Source organism: Mauremys mutica, chromosome 10 (genome assembly GCF_020497125.1).
Source record: "Mauremys mutica isolate MM-2020 ecotype Southern chromosome 10, ASM2049712v1, whole genome shotgun sequence".
Lineage (NCBI taxonomy): Eukaryota > Metazoa > Chordata > Testudines > Geoemydidae > Mauremys > Mauremys mutica.
Genome location: NC_059081.1, coordinates 51239321 through 51261458, shown reverse-complemented (window position 1 = coordinate 51261458; position 22138 = coordinate 51239321). Strand labels below are relative to the sequence as shown.

The following is a 22138-nucleotide window of genomic DNA, read 5'->3' as shown; positions in this document are numbered from 1 at the left end:
GTCCTCAGTACACACGTTCACATCGCCCTATGCGATCGTCTCCCATGCCAGGGATGACGCTGTTTGCGGTAGGGCTATGCTCCAGCCAGGGAATCTGTGAACTCCTACCCACCTCCATCAGACACAGCTTGTAATCACTTATGTGGCATACACATGAGCAATCACTCGAAGAAGAAAAGACGGTTACTCACCGTTGTAACTGTTGTTCTTCGAGATGTGTTGCTCCTATCCATTCCAGTTAGGTGTGTGCACGCCGCGTGCACGTTCGTCGGAAGATTTTTACCCTAGCAACACTCGGTGGGTTGGCTGGGCGCCCCCTGGAGTGGCGCCGCTATGGCGCAGGATATATACCCCTGCCGACCCATCCGCCCCTCAGTTCCTTCTTGCCGGCTACTCCGATAGTGGGGAAGGAGGGCGGGTCTGGAATGGATAGGAGCAACACATCTCGAAGAACAACAGTTACAACGGTGAGTAACCGTCTTTTCTTCTTCGAGTGATTGCTCCTATGCATTCCAGTTAGGTGATTCCCAAGCCTTACGTAGGCGGTGGGGTCGGAGTTAGATGTTGCAGAATGCAAAACCGCTGAGCCAAAGGCTGCATCAGCTCTGGACTCTTGGACCAATGAGGCAAAGGTGTGGACCGAGGACCAGGTAGTTGCACGACACATCCCCTGAAAGGGTATGTGAGCCAGGAAGGCAGCAGAGAAGCCTGAGCCCTGGTGGAATGTGCAGTAAGGTGGTTCTATGGAACATGGGCCAAAACACAGGAGGTGCGGATGCACAACGTCATTGAAGATGAAATCCTCTAAGAGGAGATAGGTATGCCCTTCGTCCGGTATGCCGGTACAACGAAGGTTTGGGGGCGTTACGAAAGGGCTTTGTCCGCTCGATATAGATTGCGGATGCCCTATGGACGTCTAGGGAGGGCAATTGTTGCTCTCCTTGCGATGAGTGTGGCTTCGGAAAGAAGACCGGAAGGAAGATATCCTGGTTGATATGAGAGGCCGACACCACCTTAGGGAGGAAGGTTGGACGTGGTAACAACTGCCTTTGTCCTTGTCCAGTATACCGTGGGTCCATCGTGAGAGCCTGAAGCTCGGAGACTCGTCTGGCTGATAGAAAGGCTACAAGGAAAACTGTCTTCCAGGACAGGTATGTCAGCGAGCATGTTGTCAGTGGCTCGAATGGGGCAATCATAAAACTGGTTAGAACCAGGTTGAAGACCCAGGTTTTGGCGGGGGCCAACTGGGGGGGGGTATAACGCTCTAAGCCCTTGAGGAACCTATAAATCACAAGGTGTAAGAATACGGAGTGGCCACTCTCCGCTGGGTGGAAGGGAGAGATGGCGCCCGGTGCTGCTGTTTGAGAGACCAGAGGTAGACCAAGACGGAATGGATCGGGACCTCGGCGGGAGAACATTGTGCGTTACATAGCAGCAGGAGAAACGCTTCCACTCTGCCAGATACGTTAACCGAGTGGAAGATTTCCTACCACCCAGGAGAATCCTGTAGAACCGAGGCAGAACAATGTAACTCGGATCGGTTCAGCCACGCAGCAGCCATGCTGTGAGGTGCAGGGATTACAAGTCTGGGTGGTGAAGCTTACCGTGATCCCGCGGTATGGGGTCTGGGCAAAGAGGCAGGGAAATAGGGTTGGCTACCGACAGGGGTAGCAACCTGGTGTACCAGTGCTGCCTGGGCCACGCTGGAGCGATCATGATCAGGTGCGCTCTGTCCCTGCAGAGTTTCAGCAGGACCCTGTGAACCAGCCGGAACGGTGGAAAAACGTACAGCCGATGGCTCATCCACGGCATCAGAAAACACCTCCAAGATTGAGCCCGGGGAGAGGCCTTGGAATGAAGAGAACTTCTCTCTCTCTTCGTTCTCGTGAGAGCGAAGAGGGCTATGCGGGGAAAGTCCCACTTCCGAAAAACGGAATGGATAATGTCCGGAGGAAACGACCACTTGTGAGACAGGAAGGATCTGCTGAGGCGATCCACCAGCTGAAACGCCTGGTATACAAGGCAGACTGCTCTCAGCTCTCGGACATCGATGTGCAAGGGCAGTCTTGAGCCGACCGAAGGCCGTGAGTGCGAAACTGACCTAGGTGAGCACCCAGCCAAGAGATGGGGTGTCTGTCACGAGGGACCCCGAGGGGTGAATGGAACAGCATCCCTGGATACACCAGGGAGGGCGCTGACTCCCGGTTGAGGGAGCCTAGGATGCTCAGGGGGAACGAGACGACCATGAGTATGCTATCTCTGCCCGGGTGGTACACCAAGGTGAGCCACGATTGAAGTGGACGGAAGCGAAGCCTGGCATGTTTGGAAACAAACGTGCAGACAGCCATGTGACTCAGGAAACCTAGGCAAGTGCGAGCCAAAGTTGTCGGGAAGGTCCGTAGACCTTGTACAATTGTTACCCTCGCCTGAAACCGAGGCTGAGGTAAGCAGGCTCTGGCGAGACTGGTGTCCAGGATGGCCCCAATGAAATCTATTCCCTGTGTGGGTTTAGAGTGGATTTCTCTACTGATCATCAGGCCTAGACACAGGAATAGGTTTGTGTCGATGACCACATGACTGGTAACTTGGACCCGGTGGTAACGACGGTAGGCCCCAAACCGGGGGTACCTTCTGTGTGGAAGAGAAATGGTGACGTGAAAATACGCGCCCTTCATATCGAGGGCGGCATTCCAGTCTTCGGGATCCAAGGATGGGATGACGGTCCCCATGGGTACTATGCAGAACTTATCTGCATCGTGAACTTGTTGGGGTCCCGCAGGTCTAGGATAGGTCTGAGACCTCCCTTCGCCTAGGGGATTAGGTTTCGTCCTTAGATACGACTGGAGCTGTGTCGGGTGGTCAACCGAGAGCGCGAGGCTCGATGATCAGGAGTGGCTACGGGGGTCCCGGTGCCTGGCTCGCCGATAGACAATATAACCCGCACCGGCGGTGCCGGGGGTTAAAGCCGCGCAGGCTCTCCCCTTGCCATCAACTCCCTCGCTGTGGAAATGTTTCCGGCGTGGAGGAAATAGTGAGCTCGACCACAGCTCGCACCGGGGAGCGTTCAGGTGCTGGACTCGACGGCTCTTGCGTGGCCGGAGTCTACGGTGCTGATACTGTCGGTGCCGCAGCAGGTACCGGTGCCGGGCAATGCGACGTAGTAGAGCGCTCGGGCTGCGGAGCAGGCAGCTTGGACGCAGCTTAATAGCGAGCTCGACCACGGTCCGTACCGGGGAGCTTTCCAGCACCGGACTCAACGGCTCTTGCCTGGCCGGAGGTAACGGTGCGGATAATGTCGGTGCTGCGGCAGACATCGGTGCCGGGCGATCCGACTGAGCATAGCGCTCGGCCGCAGAGCAGATGGCTCGGACGCAGCTTCATAGCGAGCTCAACCACGGTCCGTACCGGGGAGCTTTCCAGCACCGGACTCGACAGCTCTTGCCTGGCCGGAGTTAATGGTGCGGATATTGTCGGTGCCGTGGCAGACATCAGTGCCGGGCGATCCCACTGAGCATAGCGCTCGGCTGCGGAGCAGGCGGCTCGGACGCAGCTTCATAGCGAGCTCGACCACGGTCCTTACTGGGGAGCATTCCAGCACCGGACTCGACGGCTCTTGCCTGGCCGGAGTTAATGGTGCGGATATTGTCGGTGCCACGCGATCCGACTGAGCATAGCACTCGGCTGCGGAGCAGGCGGCTCGGACGCAGCTTCATAGCGAGCTCAACCACGGTCCGTACCGGGGAGCTTTCCAGCACCGGACTCGACGGCTCTTGCCTGGCCGGAGTTAATGGTGCGGATATTGTCGGTGCCACGGCGGACATCGGTGCCGGGCGATCCCACTGAGCATAGCGCTCGGCTGCGGAGCAGGCGGCTCGGACGCAGCAAGGATATTGTGCCCCTTCATCCTCCAGGAGAGGGATCCATGCCGAGTGGAAGCCAGCGACGGCCGGTGCCGAGAGGCCTTGGCGGTACCGGCGATCCGGTGCTGAGGGAGCGCTCCTTGAAGATTAACCAGCGCTCGGCGCCGAGAGCGGAGGAGCAAGAGCTGCCTCGCTCAGGAGCTGTTTGAGACGAAAGTCCCGCTCCCCTTTGTTCTCGGATTAAAGGCCTCACAAAGGCGGCACTTATCTGTGAGGTGAGATCCCTCGAGGCACTTAGGAGAGGATCTCTTGTCGGCATCGGCTTGTGGCCGGCCGAGCATTATAAAACCCTGTGGACCGGGCATCGGACCCGGCACCGGGTGAGGGGAAGGGGATAAACCCCGAACCCCTGTGAAATAAATACACTATACTATACTACAAACAAATAAAGTTAACTACAGCTATAAACATCTGAACGATATACTTAACGAGAGAAACTACGAGTAGCTAGGGAAGTGGAGGTCAGCTAAGCCACACTCCACTGTTCCAACGACCGACACGGGCGGTAAGAAGGAACTGAGGGGCGGATAAGTCGGCAGGGGTATATATCCTGCGCCATAGCAGCGCCACTCCAGGGGGCGCCCAGCCGACCCACCGAGTGTTGCTAGGGTAAAACTCTTCCAACGAACGTGCACGCGGCGCGCACACACTTAACTGGAATGCATAGGAGCAATCACTCGAAGAAGAAAGGAGAGTTACCTGTTCCGTAACTGGCGTTCTTAAAGATGTGCTGCTCATGTCTATTCCACATCCCGCTCTCCTTCCCCACTGAAGGAGTTGTTCCAGCAATAAGTAACTGAGGGTGGGGGGAATGTGCGGCTCCCCTTATAGCATGCTATAGCAATGCCACTCCAGGGGTTGCAGCAGCGCTCCCCTTACGCGTACTGCTGAGGGAAAAACTTCCAGCACCGGTGCACGTGGCGAGCACGCACACATGTGGAATAGACATAAGCAACATCTCGAAGAATGCCAGTTATGGAACAGGTAACTGTCCTTTACACTTTCACGATAAAGAGATTGCATTACAGTACTTATGAGATGAACTGAAAAATACTATTTCTTTTATCTATCATTTTTACAGTACAAATATTTGTAATGGGATGAATGGGTAAAGTATAAATGGCCTTGAAGAAAAGCTCAGGACCTTCTATCTAAGGAAGGAAGAGTGTGGAAAAAGCCTTCAAAATGATTCTAAATGTTTTCCCTTTCAGCATGTACATTTATGAAAAGAGCAAGACTCATCCTAGACACTTTAAAAGAGGCAGTATATAAAATCTTGTGTCCATTGAGTTATTAGTGTCCCTGGTTTCAATAACACAATATTCAAAATCTATTAAGATGGATGCAAGTAATTTTTAAAAAATTCCAAATATGTTAGCACGAGGAATACAAATTTCTCTCCCCACTGATGTTGGACAATTCCATTTTGGCAAACAATTTTTCACTGTATTGCAACTGGGTGAGAGGTTTGCAAATATAACTGGCAAATCAGTGGTTTTTATAATGGCCTAGAATGGGACCTCATAAGGCTTAGCCAGTCTGATGCCTAGTGGCACTCACTTTGTAGTGCAGGTTAGTAGTCTGGATACGTTCTCTGAAACAAGGCTTTTTATTATATCTAATAATGTCTAAATCACATTTGAGGATGCAGCACTTCCGCTATCCCTGCAGAAAATTCAAAGATGTTCTTCTTTGGAGGATTCAGGGAATTCTGCAGCAGATTCAGTTTGATTGCACTACATAATAAAAAGGTCACTTTGCTCCATAAGGCCATCTACAATATGTTTAAACCATGAAATCAGCAACAACATAGGTCTCCACTCCTGGCTGCAATATGAGACCTATTTAGTATAGGGCTAGGTGATGTTGGTTTTCAGTAGAATCTCTTGATTGCTTCCACAATTTTCTGCTGTGGTCTGAGGCTGGAGTTTGAGAGGAACCTTCAGGAGCAAAATGATGCATGTATATCCCTATTTTGCCCTCTGTGTTTCTTAACTATTTCAATAGCCAGACCATCCCAACTAATCCCTGACTCACCAGATTCAGAGACCTTTACTTCCCCATCCCAGCGACAGCCTCTATTCCTAAAGAACAGACATTGGAGACCTGCAACACTTCAAAAATATATGGACATTAGGGTCAGCTTCTTGTTAGAATGCCCACAGCAGGTTGGTTACTCCTTTGTAGCATCATTTCTCCATCACCAACTGGACACCTGTATTGAGTGAGGAAAGCCAATGAGCTCCTGTTCGCTATATCAAGCTTTTAGACTTAAAACTACAGTATTCATCTCATGGTTAGTCGCTAGTGGAGCCTCCTAATGATTTGATGCTACAATTAAAGCTTGTCACAAGGCCTTCCCAATACAAAAGTAGCCTCGACACTGGAGGGTATCAAAGCAGCCTACAATGGAGGGCTCCACAAAGTCCGCTCTCTTTGGCTACTTCACTTGGGGTAGTATGAGAGGTGGGTAAATGATGTAGCTATCCAGAAAAACCACAACAACCCCTCACACATCTCTATTTTTTGGTATTCCTTTTTAATTGTGCTGTAAAAAGCAACAATACCTGGATTTTATTCATTAAAATAAATATCTTTCATTTTCAGAACCAGTACAGCTCAAGTATTTTTAAATTTAGATTCACTTACAGGAAAATTGCTGAAAGCAAATACATTCATCACTGTCTATTCCCCACAATAAGGAATCTAAAATGTCACACCAATCAGTCACAATTGCTGATAGTAAGTACAGCATCAATAAAAACACTCATTGACAGTCCAGCTCTGCAGCTAAAAAGTATCAGCCCAGTACATCACATTTTTCACAAAAAGATGGGATAATTAACGCTAAGACCAGCACAATATTTCTATGTACAAAGCATTAAGTTAGCTTAACCATTTCTGGTTGCTGTGATACATAAGAAGCACATATATGACATAACACAGAAAACTCTTTGGAGCATAAGGATGTCAGCATTTGATAACACAACAAAAGCCATTTAAATTAAAATCTACATGTCAGTGCCAGCAATGATGAGCAGCCACACCAGTGAACTACATATATTTATAAATAATTGCATATATAAATGCACTGCTTCCACTGGGCACAAATCTTTGCAAAATAATATCTCCTGGTACAACGAGAAAATGCTAAAACTATCCTGGTGAAAATGCATTGGTGCTAAAATTCTAGCTAAAAGCTCTTAATATAGTGGAGGAAAACATTAGGTTCAGGGACAGCCACAATCTCTATGCTATTTAATTAAAATGCCTTTATCTTCTCAGTACATATATCTACCTTTTGGAAAGGTTATTGTTCGAGCAAAGTACATTTTGACTGATTTCAATTACATCAAAATAAATCACTGACATTTTTTCTGAGACCACAGAGGATACATTTTCTTAGCAAACCAGAGATACATAGAAATCTGATTAAGTTAACAAACAGAATGCGTCTCATAGCTTGAGACCTAATCAGTACACCCCCCCCCAGAGCCCAACCTGAGAAATTTTACTCCCATAGGATCAATTTGGTAGGTCCAAGAATGTTAGAGAGGAAAACGTGGGATTTAGTTTGCCTCGTTTTATCCTCTGTAGGAGTGCAGCAGAGACAGGGCCTTGTGCTCTCAACAGTGACCCATCTGGCCAAGAAGGGTTCAAAGGGAATCCCATCCAGTTCTTGGTTAAGGAGGAAGGTGGCTGCGACACAAGGCATGAAAGGTGAAGGTTATAAAAGCATGAGGCCGTCGAGTGAATAATTGACTTGAGGCAAAAAGCAGCAATATCAGATCGGGGGGAGAGTGACTAATGCCAGGCAAGCATTTTTACCAATCAGATTTCAGGGGTTTAGGCTTTCAAACTACTACAGGACAGCATCTTTATTATGAGATAGGCCACTGCTTGTGCTGAATATCAAGTGCCTCCATTTGATTTCTCCTCCTTAGGGGAGGCAATGTGCACAGAGGCTAGAGCACTGGAGTGGGACGCAGGAGACAAGGGTTCCATACCTTGACTCTGCCACTGACTTTCTGGGTGACCTCTCCATGCCTCAGTTTCACCATCTGTAAAGTGGGCACCTTGAGATCTATGGATGAATTATTATTACTGCCTTATCTTTGAGATGTGTGAAGTTCCCTCAAATGGTTTTATTCCCATACACTGCCTGATTCTTGACTATCACCTACTTCCAACAAATGTGAAATAGATACTCCTACCCAGGTTTTTTTTTTTTTTTTTTTTAAAGATGACTTCACTCATATTGCAGTGTCAGTAATCAGACATATTGCTGCATTGGCAAGAAGCTGATGTAGTGTAATGGTCCCAAAATAGAACAAATATTTGGATTTAGATTTCTAACGCCTGATATACGTGGGGCACAGACTACCATGTGAAGAGGGCAAATGCAACAGTTCACACACAAATGAACTGCTTGATTTGTGGCCCTGTTTCTGATCTCTTACCTGTTTTACACCAGCGTAACTTCAGAAGCTTCAACAAAACTATTCAAGGATTTATGCCAGCATAAGAAGAGAGACAGACCCACAGTTTGGCATATCCACAACCTTGCTCATGTTTTGATTAGCTTTATGCCTCTTTAAGCTGTTTCACTCCATGAGTGTTTTTTATTGTGAGCCTAACTGATTTAGAACATTTGGTTTAGTATTTTGCCTTTCATATACTTACATTCCCCTAAAATGTTTTTGGTGTAGTTGCAGCTAAGGACAAAACATAAGACTGAGATGAATTATTTTGCAGCCTACAAGATCCCCCATGATGCACATATGCCTGTCAGGAACCAATGCATACTGTGGAAGCGCCTGCTTTCCCCAACTAAAGGGAAAGCACTTCAGCAGCTGAATATGGACAGAGAGAGAGGCTGGACAATGGGCATTTGAAAGGAACAGCTAAAAAAAAAGTCAAACAAGTGATATTCCTCCATGGCATTTGGTCATCAAACCAACCTTAAAACAGACTCCCTGAAAAAATCATCTCTAAGAACAATTAGCCCAGACCACTGACAAATGTCACCATTATTTTGAGATTTATACTATGTAAACAACCATTCAAGGTGGCACGCGCCTGTAATCCTAGCTACCTGGGAGGCTGAGGCTGGCGGATCGCTTGAGCTCAGGGGTTCTGGGCTGAGGTGTGCTATGCCGATCAGGTGTCTGGTGCCACTGACAAGCCTGGCCAGTGGGTGGCTGAAGGACTCGCTAGAACAACATGAACAATGTGTTGTGATCAGCGCTCTCTGTGAGGGCTGATTGACCGATCGATCTAGGTGACAAGGTGACTATGTAAACAAGGTTCCATGGGAAATCAAGATAAATGCAGATCCTTGTTCAACACACCCACGTTAAATCTACACCAGCATCCTCAACTCCTGAAATCTAGCAAAACCACAATGACACTTGCACACGGCAACAGCATGGTTCCACTTGGCCACACTGTAAGAGATTTGTTTAGAAATGCAAATTCAGCAGAAAAATTCCTGACCACGGTTTGAAGATATACATAGAACACAAAAATAAATTAAGTAGTGCACAGTAAAGCCATCAACAGCTAATACTTCCTTTACATCAATTATATGCAACACGAGGTAATATTGCTCACTTTACGGAAGGAGATTCTCGGGGGGGTGTTTGGGGTTTGTTTGTTTTTTGGAGCGATTGGGTTTGTCCACTGCATATCATGAAGAAAACTCCTGTAACACTGAAATAAATGAAATATTCTGTAAAATATACACCACTGTCAGACAGAAATACACACGCTCTTCATACTCATTTTCCACAATAACATAGGTAAGTGATTTGACTCTTGTGATCTAGCTGAAGATGGTTAGAGTAAGCCATCTAGATTTTTATGAACTGTTTGATTTTCCTTTCCATCGCTGGAATCCTCTGGAGGTGTGTACTGGATCTGGAATTCTTGAAGAATTTTAAATACATCATGGTGTCCAAAATGTAAAGCTTCATCCATAGGAGTATTATTCCATCTGAAACAGGAAGCACAATATTTCCAAAATCAGTAAGCAAGTAAATCCACCACTATGCATTCCATTATACTTTGATATTTGAGACAACAATTGTCAGTACAGTATGTACTAAGCTCAGGGACTTAGTACCTTCAGTGAATTGGATAGTGGGTGACAACCCTTTTGACAACAGATGTTTTCACTACTTTTTACTCCTGTTCCCCCTTCAGTATCAAAATCACTAATGGAGAATGAGTGGGATTCCATTCCTTCTTGTGCTTCAGTATAATTGTTTAATAAATTTCAGCCCAACCAGTCACACATCCGTGTAACACCACTGTCTTCAATGTGATTTCACAGGTGTCACCAAGGACAAAATCTGGCATGAAGAACTTTTACTACCACGGATTCAGACCATAAAACTTCCCCAAACTTCCCCTAGATCTCTTCTAGAAAAACATCCAATCTTGATTTAAAAAATGGTCAGTGATGTAGAATCCACCATGACCAGTGGTAATACATAAAGGAATAACCCAACTTGATCTTCAGCCTACAGGCTGATTGTGCACTGTTAGTCACGGGATACAAAACCTTTTTACTTGAAAATGTGAAAACTGAACACATTTGATATGGAAATCACTAAAAGACGATAAAAACAATGATTTTTTTCAGTCATTTTTCACGGCAGAACTGCACTTTAATGGATAGTGTCAGACTAGACGAAACAGTAGCTGAACACACACACACACGCGCGCGTAACCGCTGTTATTTTCACATCATCCACACTAAACCCATTTTCCCCTCTTAAACAGGAGAGTAAGAGATATCTAAATATAGTATTTCAACAAAGCAAATGTAAAGTAATTTTTGCCTTCCTTTCACCAAGGAAATCAGCTCCAGAAAGGTGCCTCACATTATTTTTACTGAAGTGTTTTTTCTAGTGTTGATCTTTGACATCCTTTTGGCACAGGACAAACTCTTCCCCTGAGGGGTTTTAATGGAAAAGCTGGTAATTAGAGCAGGTGCAAACAATACAGATTTCCCACCAACTTTGGTTACATTTTAATCGTGGTGTAAGAACTCTGTAGCACTGTGAGTTCCTTTTGAAAAGGACTGTATCAAAAAGTCAAAATCTCATCTTAATAGTAAAGCTTCAAAATATCATAGATAATGATAAATGACTGAAAATGCTCTGCCTTTCTGACACTCCTATAAGCACCATAAGGAGGACATTGTGCATATAAAACAAGACATAAGCAGACTTATATTAGTCTGCACAGCACTTTAATTTGATGAAATAAACTATCAAATTAAAGCTCATTCAGTGCTTTACTGTTAAATAGCAAAATCACTGTTATCCGGACAGAAGAATTAAAAGGTACAGGCAAACTGAAGGAAGCAGAGACAAAGACACAAGTTTACTTGAGTAAGAGAGCTAGAGAGTGGCCAAGAGTGGTTTCATTACTAGTGTCAGGCCTTGTTTTCTACAGGTGAGGGACCTTGCACTGACCTATTTTTTTTCTGGTTTCCAATGCCATACTGTGAGTTACAGTAATAAAACTGAAGGTGAAATTAAAAATAAAAAGTTAATGATTATACATAACAAACCATGCGGAGTGCACCTCTCTCAGGACACCAGAACAGTAAAACAGCCTTTCTAACGGGGTCAAGTTCACACTGAAGTTTGTGAATAGTTTTAGTTATGTTGGACACGTGTAGACACTCTTACACCCACATCCGTGTGTGCGTTCTGCATATATATTCATACACGCCCATCAAACTACAAATTCCTTTTTCTTGGCTTGATGCCTTTTTGAAAGAAAATTCTCCAGCCATTGATTTATTTTCTCAATCTTCCCTACTGAGGTCTGGAATTCCTGCTTCTTTAAGGGGGGAATTAGTGTTGCTAGATCAAATGGGCAGAAACAGCTCAAGGGAGCTCTAGCACAAGCTGCAAGTTAGCTGAATAGATCAGATGGTCCCAGTTGTCTCTACTTTCAGCATCCCATGAGATTTCAGAGGAAACAAAGACTCTGGTCGACTGACTGCACTAGGGTTGCACCAATCTAATTAGTTACTGGAGCTCCCCTCCTTCATACCAACAGTGGAATTGCTCACCTGTCTTTGGGGAAAGGATTCACTTTGCAGGCTTCCAGCAAAAATTTAACTACTTCCACATGACCTATAAAATAAAAGAAGTATTTAATATACTTTTTAAATTAAGCCCACTAAATTAATAGCTTATATCTTCTTTATCAAGAGTCATTACCTTCTGCAGCTGCTACGTGCAATGCTGTTCGTGAATCATAATCTCTTTGCTCCATATCCATACCCGACAAAGCAAATCTGAAAAGCCAAATTCAGAAAGACAATCATAGAAATAATTACAAAAATACAGAAGTAATCATACTTCTACTGTAAAACAATGACATGCCCTCTGAACGGATTTAAATGGTATCTGACACTGCACCTCATAATTTTCATAGTGATGATAGGATTATGACATAGTTATGATGTATTTTATGCAAGATAAGTCATGCGAAGTGTCATTGGAAAGGTTATGATCTGCTGGATATGATTATCCTACTTGTATGCATGCATCATTTCTGTTAGGAATATTGGCTATGTATCTGTATTACAAATGTGTTTACACGTGGGGAACACCCACAAGACAAGATGCTTTCATTCTGAAAAGTTGGGTGGGGAAGGGCCATTAGAGAAAACAATAAGCATTAGAAGAAGCTTATCTCCCAACTGGGGGCCTTCCTGAGCACGCTGCAGACAGCCTCTGAGTCATGGCTGCTGTGACACTACAGGGACATGTCACCAGGTCACCTGGTGCTGGATTCCATCTTGGGACGTCATTAGTTCCCATGCCAGTCAGTGGAAATATACTCTTGGAAACAAAGGGTTTCTGCCATATGCAAAAGCTATATAAGGCAAGGGAGTGACGACATCTTGGTTCTTCAGTGACTCCCCACCCAAAGAGATTCCTAGAAACACCTAAGGAACAAAGACTGAACTGGGGGAAGTGCTGGACCCAGGCTAAAGGGATTTTTAGCCTGTGAATGAAACACCTGGGGATTACAAGCTGTAAGCACGTGCAGCTTGCCAGCTTAAGAATCTGCAGCCTGCTTGTATCATCACTTAGATCAGATATGAATAGCAAATTCTCATCCTATGTAGTATATTAAGCTTAGTTTGTGTTTTTTGTTTATTTGCAAGGTAATCTGCTTTGATCTGTTTCCTATCCCTTAGATTTTAAGTGATTGTATCTTTTAGAGTTAATAAACTTGTTTTTGCTTTATCTAAAACCAAGATGTGGAAGTCATAACTTGGGGGCAGAAAGCTGTTGTATATTCCTCTCCACATTGAGGGATGGGGTGAATTTCATAAACTTACCCTGTACAGTTCCCTGTGCAGCGCAGGAAGGTATCATTTGGGGTTTACACTCCAGAAGGGGCGTGTGCCTGAGTAGCTGGGAAGTTCCCTAACTGGAGCCTACCCAGGCAAGGCTGAGCACAAAGTCTGCAGGTAACTGCAGTTGGGTGTGTCCCTACCTGTGTGTGTGCTGGTGAAAGTGCAGGCTGGTCACAGCAGTACAGTGTAAAGGGAGCCCAAGCTGGTGGGTCAGGGGGCTCCGTGGTACCCCAGTTCCAGGTCGCACCTCCAGGGGAACTCATCACAGTATCAAAAGTACATTATATTTTCATCTGAGCTTTAATAAAAGAGGCACCAAAATGACCTGGCTTTAAGAGTACACTAGAGATTTGGCTTCATTCCTGGCCTCTTCATCTGTGGTTCCAGTCAGAAAAATGACTCTTAAAATGCCACTATGGAGCATACTGATGTGCATACATACTTCTCTCTGTCCAGCCAAAACACTACTTCCAGGCAGATTCTCTGACTGGTTAAGATCACTTTGGGGTGCAAAGGTAACTTACATCAGCTGGAGAAATTTCATGGAGAAGTCTCCCTGTGTCGGAAGAATCTCTAACCAGTATAAAGCTACTAGAGGAGCTCCGCTTTGCCCCAGCTTTGCAAAGGTACAATGAAGAATTAAGCCTTCCACATTTATCTGCTCTCTCAACGAGTCTGTGTAAAATCTGCTCAGTGTAAAATGCAAAGGGTTTCTAAATACTGCCAGCCCTACAAAAAAAACAAAAAGAAAACTATACTTGGGATCTGAAAATCAAGCTGGGTTCCATCTGGCTCCTACATCACTAGCAATAAACATTCCTCAGTTTGAGCTTTGCTCACAGTTCTGGAATTGATTCCAGACTAGAAATCAAGACTAGAATCCAGCTTGCTCTTCTACTGCTGTAAAAATTTGTGGGAAGTTAACATATTGTGACTGAGACACAAAGGAAAAAATCAGTTTATGTCAAAGCAGAATGGTGTCATTTTATGGGATTATACCTCTGACTATAACCAGATGTACAAATTATTTTTCATATTATCCACATGAAGTTTTGATATGCAGAACAAAGGACTGATTTTGTAATGAGCTTAACTCCTTGCTCTGTCGGGATCTGAAGACTAGATATTAAAAGCAGTGCTAGATCTTTGAACACCTTGTGTGTTTAAATGGCCCTGCTACCTTGGAGTATTAAAGCAGCTATAATGTCTCCTAACATGGTCATATGTTCAGAAATAAAGTGCAATAATAGTTGAAACACAAGCGATTTCCTTTCCCCAACACCATATTGGTTTTACCTTCGGAGTGCAGATACATCCCCAGTGTAGGCAGCAAACAGGAGATTTATCACAGACTTCACCTGTGAAATGTGAAGAAAAAAAAGTTGTTTTTTTCCCCCTTTTCTTGATGTGACTTGTGGGAAGAAAGCGAAGACAGCTCAGTGGTTTGAGCATCGGCCTGCTAAACCCAGGGGTGAGAGTTCAATCCCTGAGGAGGCCATTTGGGGATTGGTCCTGCTTTGAGCAGGTGGTTGGCCTTAGATGGTCTCCTGAGGTCCCTTCCAACCCTAATAATCTATGACTCTATGAAGGTATAGTAGGGTCCCTGTTGGCAAATATGTCAACTACGTAACCATTTCTCTAGGTACATTTGCAGTACAATCTAAAAAGGTTGTCAGATTGAATTCCAAACAGCTTCACTACAGGCAATTTAATGCTCATTGGTCCAACTCTGAATGTATAGAAACACTAGAAAGCGGACCACCACCAATTTGTATTTTACTATGACGAAAATCTAGAAATATTTTCCTTTGCTGGCCAAATTGTATTTCTCTTTTAAACATAACACTATATACTACTGACTCTCTAACCCACTGCATGATTTGCATAATTCATCATGACAGATAGTTTATGCTGAATACAGATGCAGGACTTGAAGAGTAGGGGATGTTACCAGTCAGCACCAAGGATGCCAAGGAAAAGCTATCTGAGAAAATCTGCATACAGCACCTGTTTCAATACTTTCCATTACTTTAGCTCATATACTACGGAGGCTTTTTACAGAGGACATCCCAGAATGCTTCACAGTGTTAAATAATAAAAAGAAAAACTAATAAGCATAAGCAAGACAGAAAAGGTACATTTCAAAAAGGCTGCTCTAGATAATAAGGGCCGAATACACATTTCGCACAGTTAGTTTCATAAGCATTTATGGCCAGCTAGAGATACCAAGTCTTAGCCTCTTACAATGAGATTTGCAACATTGCACTGCCCTCTATCACCAAGGTTCCCAAGCTTAAACTATTCCACTCAGTTTGGCTTGAACTCTGCCTTCTTTATAGGCTATAATTGTAACAGACCAAACCAGAATCACAATTCTTGGTGCACCAGAAAGGAAGGAAGTCTCTACACACGCACCCCCAGACATCTCCATCTGCTCCCCGAACAGCATGGATGTGTCCCTGGGGGCATGTTTGGGGGAGCTGTGTCACTGTCTGTGCCTTTCATGAGCCAGAATCGAGGAATCATTTCACATTAATTTCCTTACCAAGTACCAAATAAAGATATTTGTTATAAAACAGCACAGTAACTTACATGGAAAAAAAAAAGAGAGGGGCATAAACAAATCACATCTTTACAGCATATGATGTGACCTCAAAACCTGTAACACAAAGACTAAGGCAGGTCCAGTCGCTGACTTTAGTCCTGCAGCGTGTGAACACTAGCGGGGTTACCTTGAATCAACATTAGCACAGACTCACTGGCCTACTGTCCGCCTACCTTGCCTCCCTGTGTAGACACTGATGCCAGGTCCCCGGGCTTTAGCACTCTACCAATTTTCCTGGGCTACCCCAGAGTCATAGGCCCACTGGGTTAAGTCGCCAGTTGCCCTTTTGTGGAGAAAATGACAAAATCCGAAGTCTATTAACTTAGGGCCTAGACTTACAAGGTGCTGGGGACCTGCAACTCCCAATGACTTCAGTGGGAGGTGAGGACACATGCCACTTTGCAGGGTGGGCCCCAAGAACTCGCCCTTCAATTCTTGTTCGCATTCTTTCCATGCTCTCTGCTATTAGCCCAGCTACTTGCTAGGTTTTCTTGTTCTTGTGCTGTGCTTGGCTGCACCTGTCACGCACAGATAGACCCATCTCATTAACATGGCAGGCAGGGCAAAGCGTGGCAAGAGCTCAAGCTGGTTACTTATGTTTACTTGGCAACCATGATAAAAAATAATGTCCCACTGTCACTCCAGGAGTTTTAAAGCCTCCTCTTTTCTCTCCACGAGATCAATCAAATAGAGGGGAAAGGCTGTTTAAGCTGTCAAGTTACTCCTGTGTCCAAGTCCACTGTTTATTATATACAGCTTACAGAAAAGGTTTTGTAATTAGCTAACAGCCTAATTGCAATGTATTATACCCATTTTCTAGTCAATTCACCGTTTTGATTTTTTCCTTTTAGCACGCGCACAAACAATGCCAGACTGAGAGGAAAGACTGTCCAGTGATTAGAGCACTAGCCTAAGACTTGGGAGATCTGGGTTCAGTTCTTTGCTGTCAGAGACTTCCTGGGTGACATGGGGCCATAGGCGCCAACTTCTACTGGCACCGGTGGGTGCTTGACCCCACTCTGGCCCTGCCTTGACTCCACCCCCATTCCAACCCCTTCCCCGAAGTCCTTGCCCCAACTCCTCCCCCTCCCTGCCCCTATTCTCACTCCTTCCCCAGATCCCCGGCCCGGCCCAGCCCCACCCTGACCCCGCCTCCCCCCCTGAGCACGCCATGTTCCCGCTTCTTCCCCTTCCCTCCCGGAGCTTGCTACAGCTGTTTGGCAGTGGCAAGCGCTGGGAGGTAGGTGGAGGAGCAGGGACATGGCGCGCTCAGGGGAGGAGGCAGAGGTGAGGTGAGCTGGGCGGGGAGCTTGGCTGCTGGTGGGTGCAGAGCACCCACTAATTTTTCCCCATGCCCCGGAGCATCCACGGAGTCGGCGCCTATGCATGGGGCAAGTCACTGAACCACTCTGTACCTCAGTTTTCCATCTGTAAAATGGGGAGAACAGCCCTGCTCTGCCTCACAGAGGTGTTGAGAATAAATACACTCAAGATTGTGAAGTGTCCCGATATTGTGGAGATGTGAGTACCTAAGACAGGCAGATTGAAGTCATCTATTTATCAGGAGAAACAGCAGCAACTTCCTCACACTATTCTGCTGCGTCCCTGCCTTGTTATTGGAGGGGTCACTTCCAGGAATAAAAATGTAGTTCAGCTTCCCTGACCATTCAATTCCTGACCTCTTTACTGAGCCTACCAACGAAAGTGCCAAACAGTGTGGTGGTTATAGCTTTGTGATGTGGACACGTACTCTGCAGGTTATACTGAGATCACCAAACTCGTTTCAGATAAACTACTGAACAGCCCCCCAGATGGTAACGTGGTCACTACTGACATGAGCTGGAGCTGTACAGTTCTGTACCCCATTACTGTACCGTTGATTACACTGTACTTTTCCAGGTATCTGTCTGAAGTCTGTGTTTAGAAATAAAGGCACCAAATGGAAATTAGTTTAACTACCTTTTAATTCTATCTGAATCCAATTCAGGAAGTGGCTCTCCCCAGACATGAGTGAAAACTTCTTGCAAGAACCCCCCACATAAATTTTATACTGTCAGCAACCTAAAGAGTAAGAACTATGGGCTCAAAACTCTGAGTTGCTGAGCACCCTCAATTCCCAATTAATTCAGCATGAGTTGAGGGCATTCTGCACCTCGTAATACAGGTGCAGAGAAAATTAAACTCTTGATTTGCATTTATCAGAAGCATTTTTAATGTCCTCTTTAAACAGTTTTCCCCCTCCCACTTTGCTGTTAAACTGGAAAATCCAGAACGTAACTTTCTAAACACAGATGAAGCTAAAGGATTGTGAGTGGCTATAGATCCAGTTAAAAACTTTGTATTCAGAAGTTATTTATTTTCCTGCACTTCTGTGAGCAAAAGATAATTTTGACTCTATGCTTTCTAAAAGGTAGCAGCTGAAAATCACACATATGGGCATATAAATGGATCCAACTACTAAACCTCAAGGAATACCTTACATCTGCTCAACAAATACCAGACATTGCTTGAATTCCACCTGCAACTTTTCACAGCCCTTTTAGAAGGTTCCAGAAAGGAACTCTGTGAATTTTGGTTACATCCAAATATTGTAATAATCTAACTAGTGTTAACACATCATATATCAGTCTGATAAATGCAATTACATTCAGCAAACATGTATTATGTGATAAGTAACTTAAAAAGGAGCCAGAAGTTGGAGGATTTATATTTACAGAAGTTAACTCAGAAGAGATCAAAAGCAGTTTTTTATTTTAAAAACTAAAAATGAACAGCCTGCATTCTCAAAATTCTGAAATTATTAGCCTGAAACAATGGCATCTACTGCAAAAGTGAAAACTTTGATATAGAAGGTAGCCAAATATTTTGTTGTTGTTCTTGGGAGTAGGCAAGAAAATAGGAGGAGCAAGATTGTGTTGCAACACAAAATAAATGAGAGCAAAAACTCCAGTCTGTGGTGAGAAATAAGCAGAATGGGTTCATAAACTGATAGTCAACTGCTTAGGAAAACATTTTATGTCAGTGAAACCAGTCAGTCTGATTAGAAGCAATCGCCACCGCTCTAGCCACACAAATGGCAAGGGATGGTATATGTCTGATGCTCAGAAGTTGACTCTTTATGCTATTCTAATTGGTAGACAAGACGGTAACTTACCTTTGTAACTGTTGTTCTTCGAGATGTGTTGCTCATATCCATTCCAGTTAGGTGTGCGTGCCGCGCGTGCACGTTCGTCGGAAGATTTTTACCCTAGCAACTCCCGGAGGGTCGGCTGGGTCGCCCCCTAGAGTGGCGCCACCATGGCACCGGATATATACCCCTGCCGACCCGACCGCTCCTCAGTTCCTTCTTGCCGGATACTCCGACAGTGGGGAAGGAGGGCGGGTTTGGAATGGATATGAGCAACACATCTCGAAGAACAACAGTTACAAAGGTGAGTAACCGTCTTTTCTTCTTCGAGTGCTTGCTCATATCCATTCTAGTTAGGTGATTCCCAAGCCTTACCTAGGCGGTGGGGTCAGAGTGAGATGTCGCAGAGTGTAAAACTGCGGAGCCAAATATTGCATCATCCCTGGACTGCTGAACCAGGGCATAGTGGGAGGCGAAGGTATGGACCGAGGACCAGGTAGCTGCGCGACAAATCTCGTGGATAGGCACGTGAGCCAAGAAAGCGGCAGATGAGGCTTGAGCTCTGGTAGAGTGCGCAGTGATGTGGCTCGATGGAACATGAGCTAAATCATAACATGTGCAGATGCACGATGTCACCCAGGAGGAAATCCTCTGCAAGGAAATGGGTAAACCCTTCATCCGCTGAGCTACCGCAATGAAGAGTTGTGGGGTTCTGCGGAAGGGTTTTGTAAAAAGTGAGTACTCTACGGACGTCGAGTGAGTGCAGTTGTTGCTCCCTGCGGGATGAATGCGGCTTCAGAAAGAAGACAGGAAGGAAGATTTCCTGGTTAACATGGAAGGCCGATACCACTTTGGGGGAGAAAAGCCGGATGCGGTCGCAACTGCAACTTGTCCTTATGGAACACAGTATATGGAGGGTCTACCGTAAGAGCCCGAAGCTCGGAAACTCGTCTCGCCGATGTGATGGCCACGAGAAAAGAGGTTTTCCATGAGAGGTAGAGAAGGGAGCAAGTTGCTAACGGCTCGAATGGGGACGACATAAGTCTGGTGAGAACCAGGTAAAGGTCCCAGGTCGGGGCGGGCAGCGGACCTGTGGGTATAGACGCTCCAGGCCCTTGAGGAATCGAGATACCATAGGATGGGAAAAAACCGAGCGGCCAGTTTCTCCTGGGTGGAAGGTAGAGATGGCCGCCAAGTGCACCCTCAAAGATGATAGTGCTAGGCCCTGTTGCTGAAGAGACCAAAGGTAGTCCAAGATGGTGGGAATGGAAACCTCGTTTGGGGGAACGTGCTGCTCTTCGCACCAGCACGTGAAACGCTTCCACTTGGCCAAATATGTTGCTCTAGTGGAAGGCTTCCTGCTACCCAGGAGCACTTGTTGCACTGGGGCAGAGCAACGCAACTCGGACTGGTTCAACCACTCAGGAGGGAGGTGGAGGGATGGTAGGTCTGTAGGTCTGGGTGATATAGTTTGCCGTGGTCCTGAGTTATCAGGTCCAGGTGAAGAGGTAGGGGGATAGGGTTCGCTATGGACATGTCCAGCAACATGGTGTACCAGTGCTGCCGGGGCCACGCTGGAGCGATCATGATCAAGCGGGCTCTGTCCCTGCGTACTTTGAGCAGGACCCTGTGGACGAGTGGAAACGGTGGAAAGGCATAGAGCAGGTGCGTCGTCCACGGTATAAGGAAGGCGTCTGCTATGGAACCCGGTGAGAGGCCTTGGAAGGAGCAGAACATCTGGCGTTTCCTGTTCTCGCGGGACCCGAACAGGTTTACCCAGCGAAATCCCCACTTTTGGAAGATCGAAAGAATAACGTCCGGGCGAAGCGACCACTCATGAGAGAAGAAGGAGCTGCTGAGGCGATCCGCCAGCGTGTTCCGAACCCCCGGGAGAAAGGACGCTATGAGGTCTATGGAGTGGGCTATACAGAAGTCCCAGAGACGTAAGGCCTCTTGACAAAGGGGCGAGGACCTTGTCCCGCCCTGCTTGTTTATATAGTACATGGCTGTTGTGTTGTCAGTGAATATTGACACAACGGCCTTGCAAGTGCTGTTGGAACGCCTGGCAAGCAAGGCGGACTGCTCTCAGCTCCCGGACATTGATATGCAAGGCCAGCTCCTGAGATGACCAAAGACCTTGAGTGCGTAGATGCCCGAGGTGAGCACCCCAACCGATCGATGATGTGTCCATCGTCAGGGATGCAGAGGGCTGGGGGGGATGGAACGACAGCCCTGCACAGACCAGGGAGGGGGTCAGCCACCATTTGAAGGAACCTAGGTTGCTCGGGGGAATGGTGACAATCATGTCCATGGCATCCCTGCCTGGTCAGTACACTGAGTTGAGCCACGATTGGAGGGGACCGAGGCACAGTCTGGCGTATTTTGTCACAAACGTGCAGGCCACCATGTGACCCAGGAGACCCAGTCAAGTGCGAACCGAAGTCAACGGAGCAGCTTGCAGACTCTGGATGATGGCCACCATTGCCTGGAACCGGGGCAGCGGTAAGCAGGCTCTGGCGAGGTTTGAGTCCAGGGTGGCGCCAATGAAGTCTATCTTCTGAGTGGGAATCAGAGTGGAATTTTCGGCATTGATCATTAGGCCTAGATGTAGGAAAAGGTCCTTGACAATGCTGACGTGATGGATCACCTGCGCCTCGGAGGTCCCCCGGATGAGCCAGTCATCTAGATACGGAAAAACGTGTATTCGACGGCGGCGGAGCTGGGCGGCAACTACAGCCATGCATTTTGTGAATACTCTTGGAGCTGTAGAGAGGCCGAACGGGAGGACCGCGAACTGAAAATGTTGGCGGTTGGCTATGAACCGGAGGAACCTCCTGTGAGGTGGGTAGATGGCTATGTGGAAATAGGCATCTTTCATGTCGAGGGCGGCATACCAGTCTCAAGGGATGGGATGATGGTCCCAAAGGATACCATGCGGAACTTCAACTTTATCATGAATGTGTTGAGTTTCCGCAGGTCCAGGATGGGTCTGAGACCTCCCTTTGCCTTGGGGATTAGGAAGTAGTGGGAGTAAAACCCCTTGCTCCACTCGTGTTCTGGTACCTCCTCTATGGCTCCTTTGGCAAGGAGCG

The 22138-nt window shown here is 46.4% G+C and overlaps 1 protein-coding gene across 3 annotated transcripts in view; it reads right to left on the bottom strand.

Moving 5' to 3' along the window:
• Window positions 1-6440: 6440 nt before the first annotated feature.
• GLS (glutaminase) overlaps window positions 6441-22138 on the bottom strand; it is a 107629-nt gene continuing 91931 nt past the window's right edge. For all 3 annotated transcript variants that reach the window (XM_045032007.1, XM_045032009.1, XM_045032010.1), the window contains 4 exons: window positions 14611-14672; window positions 12164-12240; window positions 12013-12076; window positions 6441-9915 (listed from right to left, as the gene is read on the bottom strand). In XM_045032007.1, the coding sequence (XP_044887942.1) occupies window positions 9759-9915; window positions 12013-12076; window positions 12164-12240; window positions 14611-14672 (360 nt within the window). In that variant the 3' untranslated portion in view covers window positions 6441-9758. The remainder of the gene's footprint in view (window positions 9916-12012; window positions 12077-12163; window positions 12241-14610; window positions 14673-22138) is intronic.